The following is a 26,939-nucleotide window of genomic DNA, read 5'->3' as shown; positions in this document are numbered from 1 at the left end:
AATATCAGGGATGTACGGGAGATGGGAAACAACAGAACGATATCGGGAAGAGACGGGAGATGGGAAACAACAGAACGATATCAGGGATACTCGGGAGATGGGAAAGAACAGAAGAATTTCAGGGGTACACGGGAGATGGGAAACAACAGAACAATATCAGGGATACACGGGAGATGGGAAACAACAGAAGAATTTCAGGGGTACACGGGAGATGGGAAACAACAGAAGAATTTCAGGGGTACACGGGAGATGGGAAACAACAGAAGAATTTCAGGGGTACATGGGAGATGGGAAACAACAGAACAATATCAGAGATACACTGGAGAAGGGAAACAACAGAAGAATATCAGGGATACACGGGAGATGGGAAACAACAGAACAATATCAGGGATGCACGGGAGATTGGAAACAACAGAACGATATCAGGGATACTCGGGAGATGGGAAAGAACAGAACGATATCAGGGATACACGGGAGATGGGAAAGAACAGAACAATATCAGGGATACACGTGAGATGGGAAACAACAGAAGAATTTCAGGGGTACACTGGAGAAGGGAAACAACAGAACAATATCAGGGATACACGGGTTATGGGAAACAACAGAACAATGTCAGGGGTACACGGGAGATGGGAAACAACAGAACAATATCAGGGGTACACGGGAGAAGGGAAACAACAGAACAATATCAGGGATACACGGGTTATGGGAAACAACAGAACAATGTCAGGGGTACACGGGAGATGGGAAACAACAGAACAATATCAGGGGTACACGGGAGATGGGAAACAACAGAAGTATCTAAGGGGTACACGGGAGATTGGAAACAACAGAACAATATCAGGGGTACACGGGAGATGGAAAACAACAGAACAATATCAGGGGTACACGGGAGATGGGAAACAACAGAAGTATCTAAGGGGTACACGGGAGATAGGAAACAACAGAACAATATCCCTCACTCCCTCTAATGGGGACTGCCGGGTAGCCTAGTGGTTAAAGCGTTCGCTCCTCACGCCGAAGTCCCGGGTTCGGTCCCCGACATGGGTACAATGTGTGAAGCCCATTTAAGTTGTCCCCGCCGTGATATTGCAGGAATGTTGCTGAAGCGGCGTAAAATCATACTCACTTACTTATAAACGTTGCGTGGACTTTTCTGAAAAGAATTATACTTCTATGCTGTTTAGGGTTTCAACTTATAATTAGAACGTGTTCGTGTGTTGAATGACGTCATGACAGTAATACATGTATAAATTCCAATAGGCGAGATGTTGCATATCTGTGCAGTATTCACTGTAGTCGAGTTTTTGTATACACGATGCCTTCGTTGAGTCAGTAAGAAAAGATCTGTAAAAACATTTGTGTACGCACGCTGAAAAAGCCACATTGGGTAATTATGTTAAGTGTTCTTATACTTTAGGATTAACTAATTTCTTCATACGTATTTGCATGCAAGCAGACCCGCGAAGATCCGGGGTAGAATATAGGTCTTCAGCAACCCATGCTTGTCGTAAAAGGCGACTATGCTTGTCGTAAGAGGCGACTCACTTGTGTGTGTGTGTGTGTGTGTGTGTGTGTGTGTGTGTGTGTGTGTGTGTGTGTGTGCGTGCGTCCGTGCGTGCGTGCGTGCGTGCGTGCGTGTGTGTGTGTGTGTGTGTGTGTGTGTGTGTGTGTGTGTGTGTGTGTTGTTTAACGCCTCACTCAGCAACATTCCAGCTATGCGACTGCGATCTGTAAATAATCGAGTCTGGACCGAACAATCCAGTGATTTACATCATGAGCATCGATCCAATTGAGATACGATGACATGCATCAACCAAGACAGCAAGCCTGACCACCCGATCCCGTTAGTCGCCTCTTAAGACAAGCATAGTTACCTTTTACAGCAAGCATGGGTTGCTGAATACCTGTTTTACCCCGGATCTTCACGGGTCTACTCTCTATACAGATGACATTATTACATATGGAAATTATTATCTATATATTACCTTAAATGTTCCCTCGATGGATTAATCACCGCCGAAAGCATCGCACAACCCACCCATGCACTCACTCATCCTTCATGAGATAAATATTCCTCTTTTTGATGTAATTTCCTCTTTTAATTTACTTCTTTTTTTAATTGTGTCAGCGTTATAGTGGTAAAATATTTCACAAAAAGGATCATGCATTTTCAGAAAAACCCGCTCAGCACACGACTCCAATGGTTTCATCTTAGTGCGTCGATACGCTTGGACAAGATATCCGTAATTGAAGTATACTCGCAACTTCGTCAGGTTTGGTGTGCTGGAATTCCCAAGTGGTGCAATGTATGTGCAAGCTTTTACACGTGAATATTGTTATTGAAATTTAACGAGTAAGAGACTGGTTTTAAAATTTATCATATATTTCGACCAAAAAAGGCGTAGAAAAATCAAACATACAACATTCATTTTGAAATGTTGATAATCCAAATTTCAACGTGGTTACGACGGGTTCTCATCTTACAAGCTATGCCATGTGTTCTGTGTTTATACACCGAATTTCAGACACGGGTATCAAGCTGCTGCCTTTGCTTGCACAACATCTATCCGTGAGCAAGTTACAAACTCGGCTGAACTGAAGGCATAGATCGACTATGCAGCTGAAATGTGACTGAACACAGTTACCACTAGGCTAAACAACACTCAAAACGCGGCATTGTGGGCGTCTATTAATGAAAATTAACACAAAGTTCCATTTGTCGTGAGGTCTAGAAACAGGTGCTATTGAATATGTTCACCGTTATTTTCGTTCAAGGACCCAAGGGCTATGGATCGAGTTAGGGTAACCTTCCCTAATTTTTCTTGAGATGTATCCAGGTTTGACAGTACTAATGTGTGGCGAACAGATTTTATAATAGCATCGACTAGTACTATAGTAGTAGACATTTACCTGATGAACAGAAACTAGCGCTCACCTAGATCTGTAGTTGCCTGTTTAGTTGTAACAAGTAGCACAGGCCTATAGCCTTCTCTCCATGTACAAGGATTGAGGCAATTAGTGCTGGGACGGTAACTGGGGGACTCGGGTCGGGGGACTCGTGAATAGGTCTTCAGCAACTCATGCTTGCTGTAAAAGCCGACTATGCTTGTCGTAAGAGGCGACTAACGGGATTGGGTTGTCAGGCTTGCAGACTTGGTTGATGCATGCAATCAATCCCAATAGCATGGATTGATGCTTATGATGTCAATCACTGGATTGTAGGTCCAGACTCGATTATTTACAGACCGCCGTCATATAGAGGGAATATTGCTGAGTGAGGCGTAAACAACAAACAAACAAACTCAGGTCGGGTGGGTCCTGAATAGGACCTGGGTACCCACAGTACTACCCGGACCCGTGGTTAGTCATGTGTTGTATTGTTTAATGACAAAAACTTGCTATAGCTCAGTGGTTACACTACAAGTCGCTAATGTTCACATTTCTTCCTAACCAACATCAGTGTACCCATGATCAGATCGTTTGATACATGTATCTAAACAGTTTTTGCCAGGGCTGCGGTAAAACAATTTCCAATGGGACATTTTGTTCCCACATCTTGAGACAGACCTACAGTGGGTGATAGGGTGATAGGGGGTCGGGTACCTGGGTAGTAAATTTGGACTTATCCCAGTCTTAGAGGGAATCATGCATAACCATGTCCATTACTTGTTACAGAAATAATTAGACCAGAAACATTTATAGTACCAGATGCCACATGCCATATCAATTTAGGTTGTGTGATGCTTCCTCATAATAGTATTGGGCCGGTGGGGAATTCTAGTGGTTAAGCATTCGCTCGTCACATCGAAGGCCCAGGTTGGATTCCCAACATGGGTACATTGTGTAAAGCCAGTTTCTGGTGTCCCCCACACTGACATTGTTGGCGTGTTTATAGCGACATAAAATCCAACTAATTCACTCACTAACTCATTATAGTATTGTTCATGATATATGTGGGAATATATAATTAAGACAATGTTTGTCTTCACAATTCACGAAACCAGTTTCATTTTGGCTCTCGGGTAAAATCAGTATTGCATGACTCTGCGTAAAACAACATTCACTCACTTAACTCTGGTTGTGTCTGTTTGTCAAATCTGAAGAACCTATGACAATCTGGAACTGTGTGATTTGAAATTGTTGTAGGGGTTGAAGTGACGCCATATTCAACTAAAGATGGCGGCGACGTTTTGTGAGATAGACATTGAGGACCTGGTGTTCTATGAGCGGTGTGGCGGCGGCACATTTGGCAGCGTGTATCGGGCGCTGTGGAAGTCGCAGGACATGGTCGTGGCTGTCAAGAAACTTCTCATGCTCGAGAAGGAGGTAGGACTGAAAACTTGCCTTTCAAATAAATCACACATAATTACTAGACTCAGGGTCCTGTTCCCGAAAGCGATTGTTTCGCTACGACAGTCATAACCTATGTTAAGGTATGGAGTTACGATCACTTTGTGGAACGGGACCTAGCATGCAAAGCATAGTTTATGTTTGCACATGTCAGTGTTTGGACTAAGGGGGTCCTAGGGTTTGTGCCAGTAGTATTTGCATCTTGGGACCCCCTCATTCTTCAACATTGACTGTCAGCACAATGACAAGGACCCCCAGACTTGCATGGTTACTTCATGCTTAAACACTGTGTGTTAGTCAGATTCAAGATAGTCCATGCCAAACAGGAAATACTGCAGTGAATGCCAGTCATTATTGTTCAGTGTGCATGGTTGTAATGGTAAATTGGATGTGAAATGGTTTCAGTAAGACAAGTAACCAATTCAAGATTTTACAAACCATAACCTTCCCTATTGGGAACAGTAAAAAAACTTCTGAATTTATTAACCATAATTTTCACAAGATTTTATTGTTAATATAAGACAGTTACCGGTATTAGATGAGCATAATATTTATGAGATTCAAAGATCTGTGAAGAGCCGTGTTAGAATACCGTATGTCTTCAGCAACCCATTTTTGCTGTAAAATGCGACTATGCTTGTCGTAAGAGGTGACTAACGGGATTTGGTTGTCAGGCTCGATGACTTGGCTGATGTATTTCCTCGTATCCCATTTGCTTATGTCAATGCTCGGGCTGTCAATCACCAGATTGTCTGGTCCAGACTCGATTATTTTCAGACTGCAATCATATAGCTGGGATATTGCTGAGTGCAGCGTTAAACAACAAACAACAACTAGTCTCAAGCTAGTGGCTGAAGTGACGTTTATTACATGCTGTTTGTTTTCTGTCAAACAAACTTCTAAGAAACATGACGTTGTATTCATGCTATTAACAAAGCCATGTCCTGCTATCTTGTTTCAGGCCCAGGTGTTGAGTGTTGTCAGCCATCGGAACATCATCCAGTTCTATGGTGCTGTCACTGTTGACCCCAATGTGTGCCTTGTTACTGGTAGGTTACCATGGTTACGTGAAATGCCGGCAATCTGTCATTTGTGGTATATGATGGTGGATCAGTTCAGTGTTGTAGAAGGTGTTGATGTTGCAGATTTAAATTTTCACTGCAGGTTTCAATTGGTGTTCAACTGCAGTTGCTTGAGACCCGTGAAGATGCGGGGTAGAATAGGTCATCAGCAACCCATGCTTGCCGTAAAAGTCGACTATGCTTGTCGTAAGAGGCGACTAGCGGGATCGGGTGATCAGACTCGCTGCCCTGGTTGAAGCATGTCATCGATTCAAATTGCGTGGATCGATGCTCATGATGTAAATCACTGGATTGTCTGGTCCAGACTTGATTATTTACAGATCGCCGTCATATAGCTTGAATATTGCTGAGTGCGGCGTTAAACGGTGGTGACTTTGAATCGTGTGGTTGGACTGAGTTATTGCGTGTCATTGTACCTCAAAGGTGTGGATTATTGCTCACACTGTCAAGCATTTGTTTGTCTGGTCCAGATTCATTTATTGACATTTGCAGAGCTTGAGCCAATAGCGCCTTTCTTACAATGCTAAGTTTTGTGGATAAAAATGGCTTACCGGAGAGGGAGACGCAAGCAGACGGGTATACTTCTAGTCACATAGTTTTAAATGATTTTCAGGGATTGTTACGAAACAGCTTTTAAGTAAAATACCCAAATGTCAAGAAACAGGTTGGTAAAACAAATTTTAATACCCTCTAAAACTTGTGGATACTTAATCAAAATGAAACCCCTGGGTAAAATACCCAAATAACCAAAAGCTGTCTCTAGCTCTGCATTTGTGATCAATGTGTCATCTTCTCTATGTCTTCATACTGGCAACATTTGTTTTATATTTTACTTTTGTAAAAATTTAAACTTTGACAAGTCTTTATGAATCTCCTCAAAAGCGTTAAGAAACAGAAATCTTAAACTTTGTGATACTTTGACCACAACTTGACTTGGTTTTGTTCAGGGTATAGAATAGGACAAATCTTTTGGGGGTTGATTATTGTTAAGATACGTATCCTGTGTATTTCACTGCATTCTACCCTGAGATGAAAATGTGGGTGTTTAGAGCAAGCACCAGTGCACATCATCTCCACTGTGTCGCTCTTTATCTTCTCAGAATATGCCCCCAACGGTTCTCTCTATGCCTACCTCACTAACCCTGAAAATCAGCTGGATTTTCAACAGATTCTCACCTGGGCCAAGGAAATTGCCACAGGTAAGTCACAGACTGCAGTCATGTTGGTAAAAAAGATGCAATAATTCTAAATAAAAGGTTTCTGCAAACTTGTCGTAAAAGATAATGTTTAAGTGGTGTGACCTATCCTGTGTTCCGCAATTCAGATACTGCAGTCAAATACCTATGCACTGCTCTTGTACTTCCCATGTAAACATTCTGGTGGGTGGGTCTCTCATCACTTCCTTTGTAAACGATCCGAGGGTGGGTCTCTCGCCACTTCCCATGTAAACGTTCTGTTGGTTGGGTCTCGTCACTTCCCATGTCAACGATCCAAAGGTGGGTCTCTCGCCACTTCCCATGTCAACGATCCGAGGGTTGGTCTCTCGCCACTTCCCATGTAAACATTCTGTTGGTTGGGTCTCTCGTCACTTCCTATGTAAACGATCTGAGGGTGGGTCTCTCGCCACTTCCCTTGTAAACATTCTGTTGGTTGGGTCTCTCATCACTTCCTATGTAAACGATCCGAAGGTGGGTCTCTCGCCACTTCCCATGTCAACGATCCGAGGGTTGGTCTCTCGCCACTTCCCATGTAAACATTCTGTTGGTTGGGTCTCTCGTCACTTCCTATGTAAACGATCTGAGGGTGGATCTCTCGCCACTTCCCATGTAAACATTCTGTTGGTTGGGTCTCTCATCACTTCCTATGTAAACGATCCGAAGGTGGGTCTCTCGCCACTTCCCATGTCAACGATCCGAGGGTTGGTCTCTCGCCACTTCCCATGTAAACATTCTGTTGGTTGGGTCTCTCGTCACTTCCTATGTAAACGATCTGAGGGTGGGTCTCTCGCCACTTCCCATGTAAACATTCTGTTGGTTGGGTCTCTCGCCACTTCCCATGTCAACGATCCGAGGGTTGGTCTCTCGCCACTTCCCATGTAAACGTTCTGTTGGTTGGGTCTCTCGCCACTTCCCATGTAAACGATCCGAGGGTGGGTTTCTCGCCACTTCCCATGTAAACGTTCTGTTGGTTGGGTCTCTCGTCACTTCCCATGTCAACATTCTGGTGGGTGGGTCTCTCGTCACTTCCCATGTAAATGTTCTGTTGGTTGGGTCTCTCATCACTTCCCATGTCAACATTCTGGTGGGTGGGTCTCTCGTCACTTCCCATGTCAACATTCTGGTGGGTGGGTCTCTCGCCACTTCCCATGTAAATGTTCTGTTGGTTGGGTCTCTCGTCACTTCCCATGTCAACATTCTGGTGGGTGGGTCTCTCGTCACTTCCTATGTAAATGTTCTGATGGGTGGGGCTCTCGTCACTTCCCATGTAAACGTTCTGTTGGTTGGGTCTCTCGTCACTTCCCATGTAAACGTTCTGTTGGTTGGGTCTCTCGCCACTTCCCATGTCAACATTCTGGTGGGTGGGTCTCTCGTCACTTCCCATGTCAACATTCTGGTGGGTGGGTCTCTCGTCACTTCCTATGTAAATGTTCTGATGGGTGGGGCTCTCGTCACTTCCCATGTAAACGTTCTGTTGGTTGGGTCTCTCGTCACTTCCCATGTCAACATTCTGGTGGGTGGGTCTCTCGTCACTTCCTATGTAAATGTTCTGATGGGTGGGGCTCTCGTCACTTCCCATGAAAACGTCCGGTAGGGTAGCGATCTCATTACTTGCCGTGTAAATGTTGTGATGGATGGGGCTCTGTGTCACTTCCCGTGTTAACGTTCTGATGGGTGGGGGGTCTCGTCACTTCCTGCATTTTTAAAATGCTAATCCAGATTAGGTAGCATTAGTTACCATGGTTACATAATATTTCGGTCTTTAGTCCCACAGTTTCATTCCAAATTCCTACAGAAAGATTCATATGGTGTTAAATTAACTTTCTGAATTTGAGACTGTAAATGCCATTGTCCATACATGTCTTCAGAACAAAGATAAGTAAAGCAATGAATTCTATACCTTCTTATCCCCCTGCAGATAATGCATGGATATAGTCATCATCTGGTCTATCTGTCCGTCGTCCATATTTCATTTCTGGAGCAAAAATTGAGAGCCATGAAAGATCTTTCATCCAAGTTTGGTACATGTATAAACCTTGACCTGAAGTGTCTTTTGCTATTGTTGGGGCTGATGACTCTGATGGTCAGAGGAAAGGTCATTGACATGACCAACAATAAGATGTCCTCTGATCTAAGATGGGGGCACAGGTGGGCCAGTCATCTAAGGCGCCGCATATCGCTGTGCAGAGTTGCGTCCCTTGTTCATGCCAGAAACCTATGATTGTGGGTTCATATCCCGGTTTGCCCCGATTATGTTTTTAGATTTGTCAGCACCATACCCGTGCTTGTGGGTTTCACCGAAGTGGTAAACGTCTAAGACCTGCAGGGGCGGTTGGGTAGCCTAGTGGTCAAAGTGTGTGCTCGTCACGCCGAAGACCCGGGTTCGATTCCCGCCATGGGTACAATGTGTGAAGCTCATTTCTGGTGTCCCCCGCCGTGATATTGCTGGAATATTGCTAAAAGCGGCGTAAAACCAAACTCACTCACTCACTCACTGAGACCTGCATCACTTGGGGCTTTCCTCCAACATTAAGCTGACATGCCGTGATATAACTGGAATACTGTTGAAAGCGGTGTGAAAACCAACTGACTCTCTCAGATCTAAGATATGATTTTGATGAGATTGCCTTGTTCTGATATGTCATGGTAGTGTGGGAGTTATCTGCGTGCGTTGCCTGCCTACATCCCGCAGTGTGTTTCAGGGATGCACTACCTACACTGTGAAGCTCCCGTCAAAGTCATACATCGAGACCTCAAGTCCAAGAATGGTACGTCATTATTTTGAAATATCCATGAGAATAAGTTAACATGAAAGACAAACTGTCAGACAGTTGATCATCTCCATTTGGACACAATCAATATGAACAAAACTACAGATTTACAAGAGGCGACTAAAGGGATCAGGTCGTCAGGCTCGCTGACTTGGTTGATGCATGCCATTGTATCCCAATTATGTGGAACGATGCTCATGGTATCAATCACTAGATTGTCCGGTCCAGACTCGATTATTTACAGACCGCCGTCGTCATGACAGGAAGAACACAGAAATAGTCCCACTGTATAAACTAGGTAAATGTTTCACTGCATAACTGATGTTCAGGACCAACACTACCACAACAAAGACTGCCTTTTGTTTTTTACCTGGAATTACCTTTATTGTGTTACTGATTGTTTTAATATGATAGTGAGGCTGTTTTGATATGATAGTGAGGCTGTTTTAATGTGATAGTGAGGCTGTTTTAATATGATAGTGAGGCTGTTTTAATGTGATAGGATTTACTCAAAGTATTGACATTTTCTGCCTGATGTCAGACTTTACCTGCATTATGTACATGTGAACATATTCTCACATTAATGTACTTCTCTACATTTAGTAGGGATATTCGGAATGTCTGGATAAATCCAACTGGCTGGTTGGATAGGTTTTCATTTGAATAGGATTTGACGTATAAGTTAATTTCCAGTAATAATAAGGGGCGATGGGGTAGCCTAGTGGTTAAAGCATTCGCCAGTCATATTGAAGGCCTGGGTTTGATTCCTCACATGGATACAAAGTGTGAAGCCCACTTCTGGTGTCCCCTGTCGTGATACTGCTGGAATATTGCTAAAAGCGGCGTAAATCCACACACACACTCACTCACTCACTCACTCACTCACTCACTCACTCACTCACTCACTCACTCACTCACTCACTCACTCACTCACTCACTCACTCACTCACTCACTCACTCACTCACTCGCTCGCTCGCTCGCTCAAGTAATAATAAACAAAAGTAAACATTGGATTAACATGGAAAGTTTTAGAACAAATTTTAGATTTCCGCAATATCGCAAATTCATTGCTAATTAAAACAGCTTGTGTTTGTGTTGAGACACTGAATGAGAAGATGTTAGTCATTGTTGTATGCCTCGTCGCTATATGGCTGAAATAATGCCAAAGAGACGTTAAATTTGAACTCACTCACTCATTGTTGCATGCAAGCTTCTCTTCTTTCCCAAAACGACAAAATGAGTTCTAAATTCCCTCAAATGCGTTAGTCTGAACAATACTACTCAACCCGTGATAGGGATACTGTGCTAGCTGACACTAGCCAGGAGACAACAGCGTGTATATTGTTTTCTTTTGTGTATTATGAAATGAAACTTAAGATGCGTCAGGTCCACTCCAAATCACATCCTATTCGTATGACAGCATCTCTGTACATCCAGTCAGATGTGCCCCCACCTGGACACTGAGACTATCCCTATCACATGTTGAGTAGTATACAACACACACGTTGGCTGTCTGTGTGTCACACTCATATCTGTGTTCATATTTCAGTGGTCATATCAGATGACTGGTCATGTAAGGTAAGTTTTATTCAATATGAACAAGAGACTCTGCCTGACTTGTAAACAGTGCGTAACACCTATTCTGGCCCAGAACCCCTGTAGAATCAGAGTTAGCAGCGGTAGAAAGTAACATTTTTGGTCCACTAGTCCTTATAATGATAACATATAGCAAAACCTCCAAAAATGGCAAATTTCTACTTGTCCTTATGATACCTTAACTATTGGGCAGTTGGCAAGGACCACAGGACGGTCCAGACTCGATTATTTACAGACCGCTGTAATTCATAGCTGGAATATTGCTGAATGTGGCGTTAAACAACAAACAAAACAAACAAAAAGACTACAGAACTAGAGCCAATTTCTAACACTGGTTAGAATGGGTCCCCAGCCACCTAACTGTTCGGACAGATGACTAAGTGGATCATGTGGATTTGATTCAGTGTTAAAAACTGAACAGTTTTAGTCCACTAGGCCCTATAATGTTATCATATAGCCAAACCCTGAAAAGGGGCAATGTTCTACTTGTCATTATGATACCTTCACTATTGGGCGACTAACGGAATCCGGTGGTCAGGCTCGCCGACTTGGTTGATGCATGTCATCGTATCCCAATTGCGTGGATCGATGCTCATGTTATCAATCACTGGATTGTCAGGTCCAGACTCAATTATTCACAGACCGCAGTCATATAGCTGGATTATTGCTGAGTCCGGTGTTAAACAACGAAGAAACAAACAAACAAACAATCAAACAAAGTGTTGGGCAGTTTGGCAAGGACTCTTGGACTAGTGCCAGTTTAGAAGGCTGTGATTATGTGCCAGGGTACCCTGATGGCATGGGACATCATTTTATATGAATCGAGGGTTTGCAGGGATTTATCTAGGTCAGCCCAGAGGCCGATATTCACCCCAAGTGTTAGTAAAATTTCTAAATTGGAATTAATATCCTTTCAACTTGTGTTAATAGAGTTCTAACTGATGTCCTGGCTTTTGAGAGACTTGTGTTTCACTGATAATGTGGACAATACATGATAAAGAGGAAGAGAAGTTGTAGAATATTGCATTGAATGCAATGCTGAGAATCCATTGGTAAAGTACCTCTGAATTTAAGAAAAAAACAACTTAAGAAAATATTGATTTTTTTCCCATCTTGCCTGCCAAGGGCACATATTTTAGAGCCTATGTTAATCTCTTGTTTGTCAGGTCCCGACTTATTTACCAGTCGCCACAACATTGCTGATATTTTGTTGGCTGCAGCAATGTAATAATCCACATTCCATCCAGAGGCTGGTGAAAGTTCATCAGGACTTGAAAATGCTGTTGTAATGTTCAGACCGCCTCCGTGGTCTAGTGGTAGAGCGTCAGCCTGGAGAGCGGAAGGTCCGGGGATCGATCCCCAGCCGCGTCATACCAAAAGACGTTAAAAGATGGTTCTTGTTGTTACCTTGTCTGGCGCTAGGCATTAAGGGGCTAAAGCAAGGACTGGTCGGCTCGGAGTCAGTATACTGTGTCTGAGTGGGGTATTCATGTTAAACTGCGGCATGGTATCTCAGTGAGCTAACACTTTAAATCAGCATCAGTCCGGACTAGTACAAGCAGCCATTCACCCACACACACACACACACATGCAAGCACATCACTCTATAAGTGCAATATACTTGACACAATTTTACCTCGTAGGTCTTGATTTAAGGAATTTGATTTACCTTGCACCAAGTGCATATTGACATGAAAACCAACTTGCATCATACAAAACCAGGTTTCACCTGTGTCCCCCAAATACCAAAGTTGACACATAGGCCGGCCTGCAGACAGTGTGAAAATAATGAATGGTGCTTTGATGTAAAACATAACAGGAGTGTCAGCCTACCCACAGTTTGATGACATCAAGCCTTAGAAAGCATGACAAATAACATATAATACAGGGATTGATGTGGTATGGTAAATAAACTTTAGAGGTATTGAGTGTGTTCAAATGTAAATGTTGTGTGGACAAGTAAGGGTCAGTCAGACACAAATTTGAAATGTTTTGACATACACTTGGTGCATGTGGACATAAATATTAGCTTGCATTTTTCAATAAAAGGTCCCACTGGTGCATGTTTTACTATTTGGTAGTTTTTCATAAACACATGCTCATGATATAGCCGGAATCGTACAATAGATTCTGCTTTATGCAGAGATTTCTTATGAATATGGAAAGGGTGTCCTCTTAATTATATTGCTGGGGCGGTCGGGTAGCCTAGTGGTTAAAGCGTTCGCTCGTCACGCCGTAGACCCGGGTTCAATTCCCGACATGGGTACAATGTGTGAAGCCCATTTCTGGTGTCCCCGCCGTGATATTGCTGGTATACAGCTAAAAGCGGCGTAAAACCATACTCACTAACTCACTCATTAATTATATTGCTAATTCGAGCCCTTGCTTATGTATGCTATTAGTGTTTTATTCTTCAACAATGTAGCACTTCTTATCAAGTATATTTGTAGGTTGGGATACTGCTTCCACAGTGACAACACTTCAAAAGTTATACACAAATATTCAAAGCAGAATGCAAATGTGTTTGGTGTTGGAAGCTATCCATCACTATGTCAGTAGCTGAAGTGTTTCTGTTTTTCAGCTGTGTGATTTTGGTGCATCCAAGTTCATTGGCAGTACAACCAGGATGTCACTGGCGGGGACGTTCCCGTGGATGGCGCCGGAGGTGAGGTAGTCCCGGACGAGGGAGATATCAGGGCTGTCTTAGGGAATAAGGGGTGGTGGGGTAGCCTAGTGGATAAAGGATTTGCTTGTCACGCCAAAGGCCCAGGTTTGATTCCCAACATGGATACAATGTACATTTCTTGTGTCCCCTCCTCGCGTGCTGTCACTGATATAGAGAATCTCACCCGAGTGTCTTTTGATATCAAATATATCAACACGAGTTGATTAAAGTGGAAAAACTCTGAGGCTTGATATTGATATCAAAAGACACTCGGGTGTGATTTTATTTATCATATAACATCATTCTTCCAACTTTATCAGTTTGTAATTAGCAGTGTCTTAAGTGTAAAAAGTACTGCTAACAGCTTCAGGTAGTAGAGCCATTAGTGATGTCATTTAATTGTGATGTCATGGTAACCAATGAGGTCACAATGGTCTGCAAAGCAAATTTGATCTCACCCAAGTGATATCTCCTGTGGGAGCCAGTTTGGGATGATAAATGTTGTTAAAAGCGATGTAAGATCCAACTCCCTCACTCACAGGGAATAAGCATGTTTAGTGTGTAGCTGCATGGTGCTGACTTGAATGTGAATGTTATGTTCAGTGTTTGTAGGCCATTGGCCCATGTACATATCAGTACAAATATACGTGATATAATATGATAGACACAATTAACGATTAACCGATACATACGATATCAATACTTACATACACGATATTTGAATGGTCAGTTTGTGAAATTGCGATATGCTATAAATAGAACAGGAAGTTATAGAGTTACCTCCCACAATGGCAGAAGTAGCACAGCGCCACCTGTAAGCATGGCAGAACACAAGGATGTGGTAGCAGAGGATGTGCCGACTAACTGTTACATTCAATAACCATCCCTTCATTTAAACTCTTTGTTCTTGTGGTTCTCTTTGTAAAGTTTTTAAAATAACAATAAATAAATGTATGAAGAAAGAGGTTTTAGAGCTGCATATCAGTGATGTCATCATTTCTTACTCTTTGATGTGGTGTATCGTGATACCAGTAGTATCATCAGTCTGTATCGTGATACCAGCAGTATCATCACTCTGTATCGTGATACCAGCAGTATCATCGGTCTGTATCATGATACCAGCAGTATCATCACTCTGTATCGTGATACCAGCAGTATCATCGGTCTGTATCGTGATACCAGCAGTATCATCACTCTGTATCGTGATACCAGTAGTATCATCAGTCTGTATCATGATACCAGCAGTATCATCACTCTGTATCGTGATACCAGCAGTATCATCACTCTGTATCGTGATACCAGTAGTATCGTCTGTCTGTATCGTGATACCAGTAGTATCGTCAGTCTGTATCGTGATACCAGTAGTATCATCAGTTTGTATCGTGATACCAGCAGTATCATCAGTCTGAATCGTGATTCCAGCAGTATCACAGGTCTGTATCGTGATACCAGCAGTATCACCGGTCTGTATCGTGATACCAGCAGTATCATCGGTCTGTATCGTGATACCAGCAGTATCACCGGTCTGTATCGTGATACCAGCAGTATCATCGGTCCGTATCATGATACGAATCGTATCACAAGATACCAGGCGATACTCAGCTCTAGAGACAATTGTATAATATGAACAGTGCAGACAATCGTTTCAGGCAAATTACATATTTTTGTACTTAAGACCTTTCTCACATATTTAGCACATTTTAGTATCTTTATTATTACAGTTTAACAATTGAGTACATTTGATAATATTTGATATATAAATGGAACTTGGTTTATACTTATATCTTAATGTATATGTTCATGTTGTAACGGAAAATTAAGTTCATCTCAATAGATCAATCACTGGCTTGTCTGGTCCAGATTCACCTTTTTACACACCGTCATCACTTTAGGGCTGGCTATCAATATAGATCTTAGAGACTGATAGTCATTAACTAGATATCGATCAATTACTGATAAATATCAGGAAAGTTACTTTCAGCAAATATACAAAAAGCTCAGAGACAAAACATCATATTTCACGTCACTGGTGAGTGGTGACACATTTATGCATGGATTACTTTGTGGACATTTGAGATATAACAAAATCAGTTGCTTTCCATCTAAGGCAATAGACAAAAGCAAGTCTGCTTTGGTAACTTAAAACCTTATTCCATGACAATAGTTTATGTAAGATATTATTGATGACACAATTTTCATTTCATTTATTGTTATTATTTTCCCTATCTTTGTGGTCATCCTAATGTCTTATAACTGCTATGTTGCCATTACAGCATAAATAGCATGAACAAACAAACAAACATGAAGGAAGTTGTTTCTGTTTACTCCAGGTGATTCAAAGTCAGCCTGTGTCGGAGTCCTGTGATACCTGGTCCTACGGTGTGGTAAGTCAGAATAGTTCAGAACAATAAGACCCGTGAAAATCCGGGGTAGAATAGGTTTTCAGCAACCCATGCTTGCCGTAAAAGGCGACTATGCTTGTCATAAGAGGCAACTAACGGGATCGGGTGGTCAGGCTTGCTGTCTTGGTTGATGCATGTCATCGTATTGGATTGATGCTCATGATGTCAATCATTATAATGTCTGGTCCGGACTCGATTATTTACAAACCGCCGTCATATAGCTGGAATATTGCTGAGTGCGGCGTTAAACAACAAACAAGAACATCAGAACAATAAACAAGCAAGAACTCCAAAGTGAGGCTAGGAGTGATGAACAGCATTCACTTATATCTATATTTAGCAGAGGGCCGAGGTGACTTGGTTGACTGTAGGACATTTTATCCCAAAGCATCGGCGTTGCTTAGAATATCGATTTTTGGTTTGTCGGGTTCAGACTCGTGGCCCTGTCGTCTAAGGCGCCACAATTTGCTGTGCAGAGTTGCGTCACTTTGGCACACCAGAAACCTATGATTGTGGGTTCGAATCAGGTTTGCCCCGATTATGTTTCTAGGTTTGTCAGCACAATACCCCTTCTCATGGGTTTCACCGAAGTGGTAAACGCCTGAGACCTGCATGACTTGGGGCTTTCCTCCCACATTAAACTGACACGCCGTGATATAACTGAAATACTGTTAAAAGCGGCGTTAAACCTAACTCACTCACTCACTCACTCACTCAGACTCGTACTTACAGCTGCTGTCATGAAGATGGGTGTGGCACTAAGCAGCAAAGAAATAAAGAAACAAACTCGCATGAAAGTTTCTTACCTTCCTAAAAGTAAATTTTCTCTAAGTGCTGAAAGTGTAGCGTCATTATCAGCCTCCTGATGTCCTCATGTGTTTCTGTGTTGATTAAGTGCCATGGTTCTGAGTTCTTCAAATAATGGATGATGTAGTTTGTGGGTGTCCTTCTACAGTTGGTGTTTCTACAGGTGCTGTGGGAGCTACTGACTCACGAAGTGCCGTTTAAAGGAATCGAGGGCTTCCAGGTGGCATGGCTGGTGGTGGAGAAAGGGGAGGTAACTCTATAGTCAACTCTAAACAGCAGGGTCACGGACCTAAAAATATTAATGATTTATTATCATGTTTCTGTGCATCCTTGATTATGTGGTGTATTAGTATTATATCTCCATTCTATTGTTATAAGTAACTTGGACCCATTTCAGCAATTCATGCTTGCCGTAAAAGCCGACTATGCTTGTCGTGAGAGGCAACTAACGGGATCGGGTGGTCAGGATCGCTGACTTGGTTGATGCATGTCATCAATTCCAATTGTGTGGATCGATACTCATGATGTCAATCACTGGATTATCTGGTCCAGAGTCGATTATTTACAGACCGCCATCATATAGCTTAGATATTGCTGAGTGCGGCATTAAACAACGAACCAACCAACCAACCAATAATCCTTTAACATAGCTTCATTTTGAACTTGATTCAAATGGCATGATGTTAACAGTAGCCATCCAATGAAATTACTGTCGTAAGCGAGAGACATTCCGTGCTAAGATAGAGATAGGGGGATGTGACAACACATTGAACGAGGACCTGTGTTTGATACAGTATGTAAGGCCCATTCCTTTTGGTCTTTGATTGACATTATTGTTTTCTAAATCTCTACTCCCATTCCAGAGATTGTTGGTGCCAAGTACTTGTCCGTCCTGTTTTGGGCAGCTGATGAAAGATTGCTGGGAACTTGATCCAAAGAAGCGACCAACTTTTAAGCAGATTCTTGCCCGTCTCGATGCCATGCTGCAGGATGGTAAGGGGGACATGGTCTTTGATAATGCGTTCAAATAATGGAGTTGTCCCCCTTAGATGGCAGGATCTGGTGGTTGTGGTGATGCTGGTGTGTTTTCGTAGGTGTTGTAATTGTCTACGTCACATTGGTCCCCCCTCCCACTGTCTCTTCCCCTGAAATACAGTTGAGCATGCCTGGTACATCTACAAAAGCATTTACAGTGCTCCAGACACATGCTCCAGACACACACTCACACACGTCACTCTATGAGTGCAATATTCTTGAACGTGACGTTAAACCCCATTTCACCTCACCTCAGCTTTATGTTTGTTGTAATGAAATCCTTTCTTTTTGTCTTTAGAAAGTTTACCAGATCAAACCAACTCTTTCCTTGAACATAAAGAAATATGGAGGTGAGTACAACCCACTCAATATGAGCTAGTGTTCCCTCGTTATTGCACTCTTCAATATAGCGCTAACTTGGTTATAGCGCGGTAAAGCATGGCTCCCAAAATTTACTAACATTTTTAATGAACTCAAGTTTTCAAATGACACAATGTTTTCCCCCACCTCAGAAAACATTATCAGCTGATCACCGCGATCACTTAACACCGGAAATACCAGTCAACACATCCGAACTGAAGTACGCAATTTAATCCTATTATTATAATATCTGGTAATAAAAAAATTGTTCATTGTTTATCTGAACTGGGTGTTTGCAATATATTTTATTAATTATATTAAAAATTTCATTCATTAATTATAATAATGTTTACAATAATTTCGGCAAAATCGTATGCGAAGTGATCGGTAGATTGCACAACTCACCGTTATTTACAGCAGCCAGGGTCAGATTACCGCTATTGACGCCTTGAAACGGACTTTAGTTGCAAGAGAATGGATACACATACAGTGATCCCTCGATATACCGCTGTCATCGGGGTCCAAGAAACTGACCCCGCGGTGTAGGAAAGAGCGGTGTACAGATATTCCTTGCTGAGGTTCACATTACATAATGATGGTAGTGAATGGAACAGTGGCGCAATTATTTCACAGTGGCATGGGACATGTAGATCTATGTAACACTGATCGTGGACGATGATTCAAACTGCATGCGTAAAAAAATAAAAATACTTTGTGTAAATTAATCAAAGTAGTCTGTATTATTTTACGACTGGATGTTATACATGTAGAATCTAAATAAATGTTATATTTCAAGTTTTTCGGGAGAAAATTGGCCTGATTGCCGACCTACTCACATTATCGATCGATGACAGTACATTACAAAGCCAAACCAGCCTTGTAACGAAACTAATGTGCAACCAAGGCTGTGATTGGTTAATAAATAATGACGTGTCAAAGTTATGAAAAACCCGGACACAGCCGGCTCTCTGTATGCACTTTATGTACAATGTACATTGACATGACGTGCTTAACTACACGGTCATTTGAGTGATTTATAAAAATCAAACACAAACGTAGATTTGAGTGGATAAGAGATATATTTAGTTCTGTTAATAATGATAATTATTCAAAGGGAAAATCGTCAGGGCCATGAATATCTTGGGACAGTTTGACTAATGAACTAAGATTTATTTTATACCCTTCGTAATTACGCTATTTAAACAATGAAGTTCCAATGTTTTTTATAGGTCTCTCACGGTTACTCAAGTCCAGATTAAATACCGGAAGCCATTGTTTCGATTGTTGTTATTGCATTACACGCGGCCGGTTTGAAGTTCACATGTTGTCTTACCAATCACAACAAGCTGAGATGAGTATTAAATGAAACAATGCGGCTTATGTTTGTTGTTGCTGTGATTTTATTTTTTGTGAGTTTAATGCCAGATCTGTGTACGATATGTTTTTTCACAACCGGAACAAAAGGCAGAATGGTTTCGATCACATTCAGCCGGATACAATGAACGTAATTGTTTTACAAATACACACACGTGTACATCGACTTGGAATTTAATTTCATCAGTTTATTTGTAACTTTATTTGCTTAAACGCGCGTTAACGCGATTTAACGCGCTTTTAGGGGAAAATTCTTCATGCATTTTTGGGAGCCATGGTTTACCCCGCGGTGCATCCGGAGTAGCGGTACATCGAGGAGCGTTAAGTCGAGGGACCACTGTATCATAAATGTCGTACCATGACTCGCTATAAGTCATATTTGAGGCAGTTTGACAATTAAGTGTCAACATAACATTTTCGCAATCAAAATACATGTAGCGCGGGAAGTCCCTACGGTGACTGGTCAAATTCATTCCATACGTTAAAAAATATCCTGCATACCATCTGTACCAAAGTACCTGCCCTTGTATAAGCCTGTGTCAAATGTCTGTACCTGCCCTTGTATAAGTCCTTGTCACATGTCTATACCCGCCCTTGTATAAGCCTGTGTCATGTGTCTGTACCTGCCCTTGTATAAGCTCGTGTCATGTGTCTGTACCTGCCCTTGTATAAGCCTGTGTCACTTGTCTGTACCTGCCCTTTTATAAGCCTGTGTCACATGTCTATACCTGCCCTTGTATAAGCCTGTGTCACATGTCTATACCCGCCCTTGTATAAGCCCATGTCACGTGTCTCTACCTGCCCTTGTATGAGCCTGTGTCACATGTCTATACCTGCCCTTGTATAAGCCTGTGTCACATGTCTGTACCTGCCCTTGTATAAGCCCATGTCACGTGTCTCTACCTGCCCTTGTATAAGCCTGTGTCACATGTCTATACCTGCCCTTGTATAAGCTCGTGTTACGTGTCTGTACCTGCCCTTGTATAAGCCTGTGTCTGTACCTGCCCTTGTATAAGCCTGTGTCACTTGTCTGTACCTGCCCTTGTATAAGCCTTGTCACGTGTCTGTACCCGCCCTTGTATAAGCCTTGTCACTTGTCTGTACCTGCCCTTGTATAAGCCTTTGTCACATGTCTATACCTGCCCTTGTATAAGCTCGTGTTACGTGTCTGTACCTGCCCTTGTATAAGCCTGTGTCATGTGTCTGTACCTGCCCTTGTATAAGCCCATGTCGTATGTCTGTACCTGCCCTTGTATAAGCCCGTGTCACGTGTCTGTACCTGCCCTTGTATAAGCCTGTGTCATGTGTCTATACCCGCCCTTGTATAAGCCCGTGTCACGTGTCTGTACCTGCCCTTGTATAAGCCCATGTCACGTGTCTATACCCGCCCTTGTATAAGCCCATGTCACATGTCTGTACCTGCCCTTGTTTAAGCCCTTGTCACGTGTCTGTACCCGCCCTTGTATAAGCCCTTGTCACGTGTCTGCTGTTGCAGGAAGGAGATACAGACGACCCTGGAGCGTCTGAAGCGAGCTGAGATGGAGCTAGGGGTTAAGGAGCGTCAGCTGAAGGAACGCGAACTGAAAATCAAGGAACGAGAGAAGAACCTGGAACAGCAATTTAAAGTTGTTGTAAGCAAACCCTCAGTTGTCAGTGTAGGCAGTCCCCCCATCACATTCACAGAATGGACCCGTGAAGATCTTCACAATAGGTCTCCAGCAACCCATGCTTGCTGTTAAAGGTGTCTCTGCTTGTCGTAAGTGGCGACTAACGGGATTGGGTGGTCAGGCTTGCTGACTTGGTTGATGCATGTCATCATATCCCAATTGCGTGGGTCGAGGCTCATGATGTCAATCACTGGATTGTCTGGTCCAGACTCGATTATTTACAGACCGCCATCATATAGCTGGAATATTGCTGAGTGCGGCGTAACACAACAAACCAACCAACATTCACACTGTGGCATACTGAATTGGCCCTTGGACCATCCCGGTCCTGAAGTTTGTCCCACTTCAGAGAATTGAGGTGTAACGATGCGATGGGGTCGCGATACAATACATATCCACATACTAATGGTGGGAAGCGATTCGTATTCCATACGGCACTTTTATATCATAAGTTGATTTTCTTTCCTTTCACAGTTCAACCACAACCCTGAATGATTTGTTTTAAAATTTAAGAGAATGAGATGGGATATTGTAGGATAGAAACGTATAGAGGGCACTGTGAATGTTATGCCATTGATATCCACACGGGAAATACTAGAATGTAATGTAATGTATCGTAGATATCGTCATACAGGGGTTGTAAATCGATGTATTGTGTCATGGGCCTCATATCGCAATACAATACTGTATTGATGGATCGTTAAAGCACCAGTACATGGTTCCGGGCAGAATAGGTCCCTAGTACCTCAAGCTTCTCTCCCTGTGGTGTGTTTCTGAGCAGAATAGGTACCCAGTACCCCAAGCTTCTCTCCCTGTGGTGTGTTTCTGAGCAGAATAGGTCCCTAGTACCCCAAGCTTCTCTCCCTGTGGTGTTTCTGGGCAGAATAGGTCCCTAGTTGCCCTAGCTTCTCTCCCTGTGGTGTTTCTGGGCAGAATAGGTCCCTAGTACCTCAAGCTTCTCTCCCCGTGGTGTTTCTGGGCAGAATAGGTCCCTAGTACCTCGAGCTTCTCTCCCCGTGGTGTTTCTGGGCAGAATAGGTCCCTAGTACCTAGAGCTTCTCTCCCCGTGGTGTTTCTGGGCAGAATAGGTCCCTAGTACCTCGAGCTTCTCTCCCTGTGGTGTTTCTGAGCAGAATAGGTCCCTAGTACCTCGAGCTTCTCTCCCCGTGGTGTTTCTGAGCAGAATAGGTCCCTAGTACCTCGAGCTTCTCTCCCTGTGGTGTTTCTGGGCAGAATAGGTTCCTAGTACCTCAAGCTTCTCACCCTGTGGTGTTTCTGGGCAGAATAGGTACCCAGTACCCCAAGCTTCTCTCCCTGTGGTGTGTTTCTGGGCAGAATAGGTCCCTAGTACCCCAAGCTTCTCTCCCTGTGGTGTTTCTGGACAGAATAGGTACCTAGTACCCCAAGCTTCTCTCCCTGTGGTGTTTCTGAGCAGAATAGGTCCCTAGTACCTCAAGCTTCTCTCCCTGTGGTGTTTCTGGGCAGAATAGGTCCCTAGTACCTCAAGCTTCTCTCCCTGTGGTGTTTCTGGGCAGAATAGGTCCCTAGTACCTCAAGCTTCTCTCCCTGTGGTGTTTCTGGGCAGAATAGGTCCCTAGTACCTCGAGCTTCTCTCCCTGTGGTGTTTCTGAGCAGAATAGGTCCCTAGTACCCCAAGCTTCTCTCCCTGTGGTGTTTCTGGGCAGAATAGGTCCCTAGTACCTCAAGCTTCTCTCCCTGTGGTGTTTCTGAGCAGAATAGGTCCCTAGTACCTCAAGCTTCTCTCCCTGTGGTGTTTCTGGGCAGAATAGGTCCCTAGTACCTCAAGCTTCTCTCCCCGTGGTGTTTCTGGGCAGAATAGGTCCATAGTACCCCAAGCTTCTCTCCCTGTGGTGTTTCTGGGCAGAATAGGTCCCTAGTACCTCGAGCTTCTCTCCCTGTGGTGTTTCTGGGCAGAATAGGTCCCTAGTACCCCAAGCTTCTCTCCCTGTGGTGTTTCTGAGCAGAATAGGTCCCTAGTACCTCAAGCTTCTCTCCCTGTGGTGTGTTTCTGAGCAGAATAGGTCCCTAGTACCCCAAGCTTCTCTCCCTGTGGTGTTTCTGAGCAGAATAGGTCCCTAGTACCCCAAGCTTCTCTCCCTGTGGTGTGTTTCTGAGCAGAATAGGTCCCTAGTACCTCAAGCTTCTCTCCCTGTGGTGTTTCTGAGCAGAATAGGTCCCTAGTACCTCAAGCTTCTCTCCCTGTGGTGTTTCTGGGCAGAATAGGTCCCTAGTACCCCAAGCTTCTCTCCCTGTGGTGTTTCTGGGCAGAATAGGTCCCTAGTACCTCAAGCTTCTCTCCCTGTGGTGTTTCTGGGCAGAATAGGTCCCTAGTACCTCAAGCTTCTCTCCCTGTGGTGTTTCTGGGCAGAATAGGTCCCTAGTACCCCAAGCTTCTCTCCCTGTGGTGTGTTTCTGGGCAGAATAGGTCCCTAGTACCCCAAGCTTCTCTCCCTGTGGTGTTTCTGAGCAGAATAGGTCCCTAGTACCCCAAGCTTCTCTCCCTGTGGTGTTTCTGAGCAGAATAGGTCCCTAGTACCCCAAGCTTCTCTCCCTGTGGTGTTTCTGAGCAGAATAGGTTCCTAGTACCTCAAGCTTCTCTCCCTGTGGTGTTTCTGGGCAGAATAGGTTCCTAGTACCTCGAGCTTCTCTCCCTGTGGTGTTTCTGGGCAGAATAGGTCCCTAATACCCCAAGCTTCTCTCCCTGTGGTGTTTCTGGGCAGAATAGGTCCCTAATACCCCAAGCTTCTCTCCCTGTGGTGTTTCTGGGCAGAATAGGTTCCTAGTACCTCGAGCTTCTCTCCCTGTGGTGTTTCTGGGCAGAATAGGTCCCTAATACCCCAAGCTTCTCTCCCTGTGGTGTTTCTGGGCAGAATAGGTCCCTAGTACCTCAAGCTTCTCTCCCTGTGGTGTTTCTGGGCAGAATAGGTCCCTAGTACCCCAAGCTTCTCTCCCCGTGGTGTTTCTGGACAGAATAGGTACCTAGTACCCCAAGCTTCTCTCCCTGTGGTGTTTCTGGGCAAAATAGGTCCCTAGTACCCCAAGCTTCTCTCCCTGTGGTGTTTCTGGGCAGAATAGGTCCCTAGTACCTCAAGCTTCTCTCCCTGTGGTGTGTTTCTGGGCAGAATAGGTCCCTAGTACCCCAAGCTTCTCTCCCTGTGGTGTTTCTGAGCAGAATAGGTCCCTAGTACCTCAAGCTTCTCTCCCTGTGGTGTTTCTGGGCAGAATAGGTACCCAGTACCCCAAGCTTCTCTCCCTGTGGTGTTTCTGGGCAAAATAGGTCCCTAGTACCCCAAGCTTCTCTCCCTGTGGTGTTTCTGGGCAGAAGTGGCTCCTGGTTCATGATGCTTTCTGTAAGATCCGACAAGAATTCAATGTTTGACCACTCTACTAACTCACGCACACAGACACAGACACTCACTCACAGTTTGTAACATCTGTATTTATGTGACTCGATAACCAATATATGTCTTCCTCTTCCAGCAACTTGACACACATGATGTAAACACATGGCGTGAAGTAGATGTGGTAAGTTTCCCAAGTTGATCACCACAACATCCATCCTTCTAGCTCTCTGTTTGTCCTTGTGACAAACGTTTGTTAGCAGGAGCAATCAGAGCTTCATGTTAAATATGATGGGAGCAAGTTTGAAAAACATATATTGTATTTAGAATTTTGATTTTTGCTGAGTTTTGATTTGGTTTGAAATTAAATTTGTGATGTTTTATTACGAATTGAAATACAGCTTTCATTTCTTGCCATGGTATGCTGTTGTTTTAACTGAAAATAATATACTATTCCAAAGAAGTTAAGGAACACCAACAATTCGAGGGCATGTGAAACCATCGGGTGTTCTTTAACTTCTTTTGAGTAGTATATTTGATGCTTGTTATTGTGACTGTGAACTACACACCTTCTTGGCAATGGTAGCGATGGTGCCCAGTGATCTAAGGTGCTACTTTCCCTGAAGAGTTGTTCCCCTTTATCTCTAAAACTCTCCTACTTTTTCTGTTTCAGTATCAGTGGGTGATGCAGCTGGGAGCTTCTGGTACGTTGACATGTTTGTCTTCTCTATGTCTAGGTTACTGGGGGTGCCGGGGGCACATGTAGGGATGGTTTTAGGGGCAGCTGGGAGCGTCTAGTACGTTGACATGTTTGTCTTCTCTGTGTCCAGGTTACTGGGGGTGCAGGGGGCACCTGTAGGGATGGTTTTAGGGGCATGATTCACCTTGTAGTTAAGCAACGCACCATAACAAGCTTTTTGGTGTTGGCAAATTGTGGAGGTGACACCGTATAAGTGAAATAATTCCCAACAGTGTTAAACTCACACACTCACTTCCTGTGTATGTTCAAAAAGGAAGATAAAATAAATAAACAGATAAAATAAATAAACAGAAATGAGAAAGTTTAGTAGATTATAATACTACTTGTGGAGACTTAAAGCATGTGAATGAAGATGACGTTTTGTCCTAATAAAAACCTTGGCTAATTTAGGAAATGAAGTGCAGTGGATCTCTGTTGTCTTGAACTCCAGGACACCAGAGAAACAGGTCCATAATCCGTCTCGACCTTATATTCATTTATTTTATGTTTCATGCCATAAAGTGTTAGGCCATTATACTTGTCAGCGATAGAAACTGTTTTAAGCCACTAGTCCTTATAATAATAACATATAGCAAAACCCTTTATAACGGCACCTTTCTATTAATCCTTTAGGGAGTCGTCTAAGGTGCCGCAATTCACTTTGCAGAGTTGCATCCCTTGGACATGCCAGAAACCTATGATTGTGGGTTCGAATCCCGGTTTGCCCCGATTATGTTTCTAGGTTTGTTAAAACCATAGCCGTGCTTGTGGGTTTCACCGAAGTGGTAAACCCCTGAGAGCTGCATCACTTCAGGCTTTCCTCCCACAGCAAGCCGACACGCCGTGATATAACTGAAATACTGTTAAAAGCGGCGTTAAACCTAACTCACTCACTCACTCACTCACTCACTCACTCACTCACTCACTCACTCACTCTAATCACTCCCTCTAACCACTCACTCTAATCCTTATGATACCTTAACTATTGGGCAGTTTGAAAAGGACTATGGGACTAGTGCCAATTTCTAAATCTCACTTGTGTTATTTTTTAAAAATCTTTTAAGCTTGATCAGAGTAAGTATTATTGTAACACTTAGGGCCATAAATTCGACACAGCCGTATAGTGGACACATCTAAGTTTGAGATCATTCACTGTACATGAGCTTCTGTTGACAGATCATACCAGTGACTTGGCCCAGTATGCCGACCGCTTCCTACAGCACAACATAAATGGACGACGCCTCCTGAAACTCTCTCAGAATGATCTGTCGATTGTGGGAGTTAAAAGCCACGGTCATGTTCTAGATCTACATGTAAGTTTATGGGGTGGTGGAGTAGCCTAGCGGTTAAAGTGTTCGATCACCACTAGTCGTGGGTTTGATTCCCCACATGTGAAGGCCATTTCTAATAAGTCCCAGTATCCCATGCTTGTCATCCGCGAAGATCTGGGTGAGAATTTGTCTTCAGCAACCCATGCTTGTCATAAGAGGCGACTAACGGGATCGGGT

General features: G+C 43.4%; 1 protein-coding gene across 1 annotated transcript in view; it reads left to right on the top strand.

Moving 5' to 3' along the window:
- Positions 1 to 2,251: 2,251 nt before the first annotated feature.
- Positions 2,252 to 26,939, top strand: part of LOC124124523 — a 40,486-nt gene continuing 15,798 nt past the window's right edge. The window contains exons 1-15 of the mRNA XM_048382984.1: positions 2,252 to 2,309; positions 4,150 to 4,329; positions 5,315 to 5,402; positions 6,536 to 6,634; positions 9,355 to 9,420; positions 10,974 to 11,002; positions 13,602 to 13,685; positions 16,016 to 16,069; positions 17,058 to 17,144; positions 17,758 to 17,887; positions 18,228 to 18,279; positions 21,159 to 21,294; positions 24,832 to 24,876; positions 25,366 to 25,396; positions 26,608 to 26,744. Of these exons, the coding sequence (XP_048238941.1) occupies positions 4,180 to 4,329; positions 5,315 to 5,402; positions 6,536 to 6,634; positions 9,355 to 9,420; positions 10,974 to 11,002; positions 13,602 to 13,685; positions 16,016 to 16,069; positions 17,058 to 17,144; positions 17,758 to 17,887; positions 18,228 to 18,279; positions 21,159 to 21,294; positions 24,832 to 24,876; positions 25,366 to 25,396; positions 26,608 to 26,744 (1,188 nt within the window). The 5' untranslated portion in view covers positions 2,252 to 2,309; positions 4,150 to 4,179. The remainder of the gene's footprint in view (positions 2,310 to 4,149; positions 4,330 to 5,314; positions 5,403 to 6,535; positions 6,635 to 9,354; positions 9,421 to 10,973; positions 11,003 to 13,601; positions 13,686 to 16,015; positions 16,070 to 17,057; positions 17,145 to 17,757; positions 17,888 to 18,227; positions 18,280 to 21,158; positions 21,295 to 24,831; positions 24,877 to 25,365; positions 25,397 to 26,607; positions 26,745 to 26,939) is intronic.

The sequence above is a fragment of the Haliotis rufescens genome, unplaced genomic scaffold (assembly GCF_023055435.1).
Source record: "Haliotis rufescens isolate VD_foot unplaced genomic scaffold, xgHalRufe1.0.p SCAF_43, whole genome shotgun sequence".
Classification (NCBI taxonomy): domain Eukaryota; kingdom Metazoa; phylum Mollusca; class Gastropoda; order Lepetellida; family Haliotidae; genus Haliotis; species Haliotis rufescens.
The sequence above is the reverse complement of the archived record's forward strand: the minus strand, read 5'-3'. Positions and strand labels throughout refer to the sequence as shown.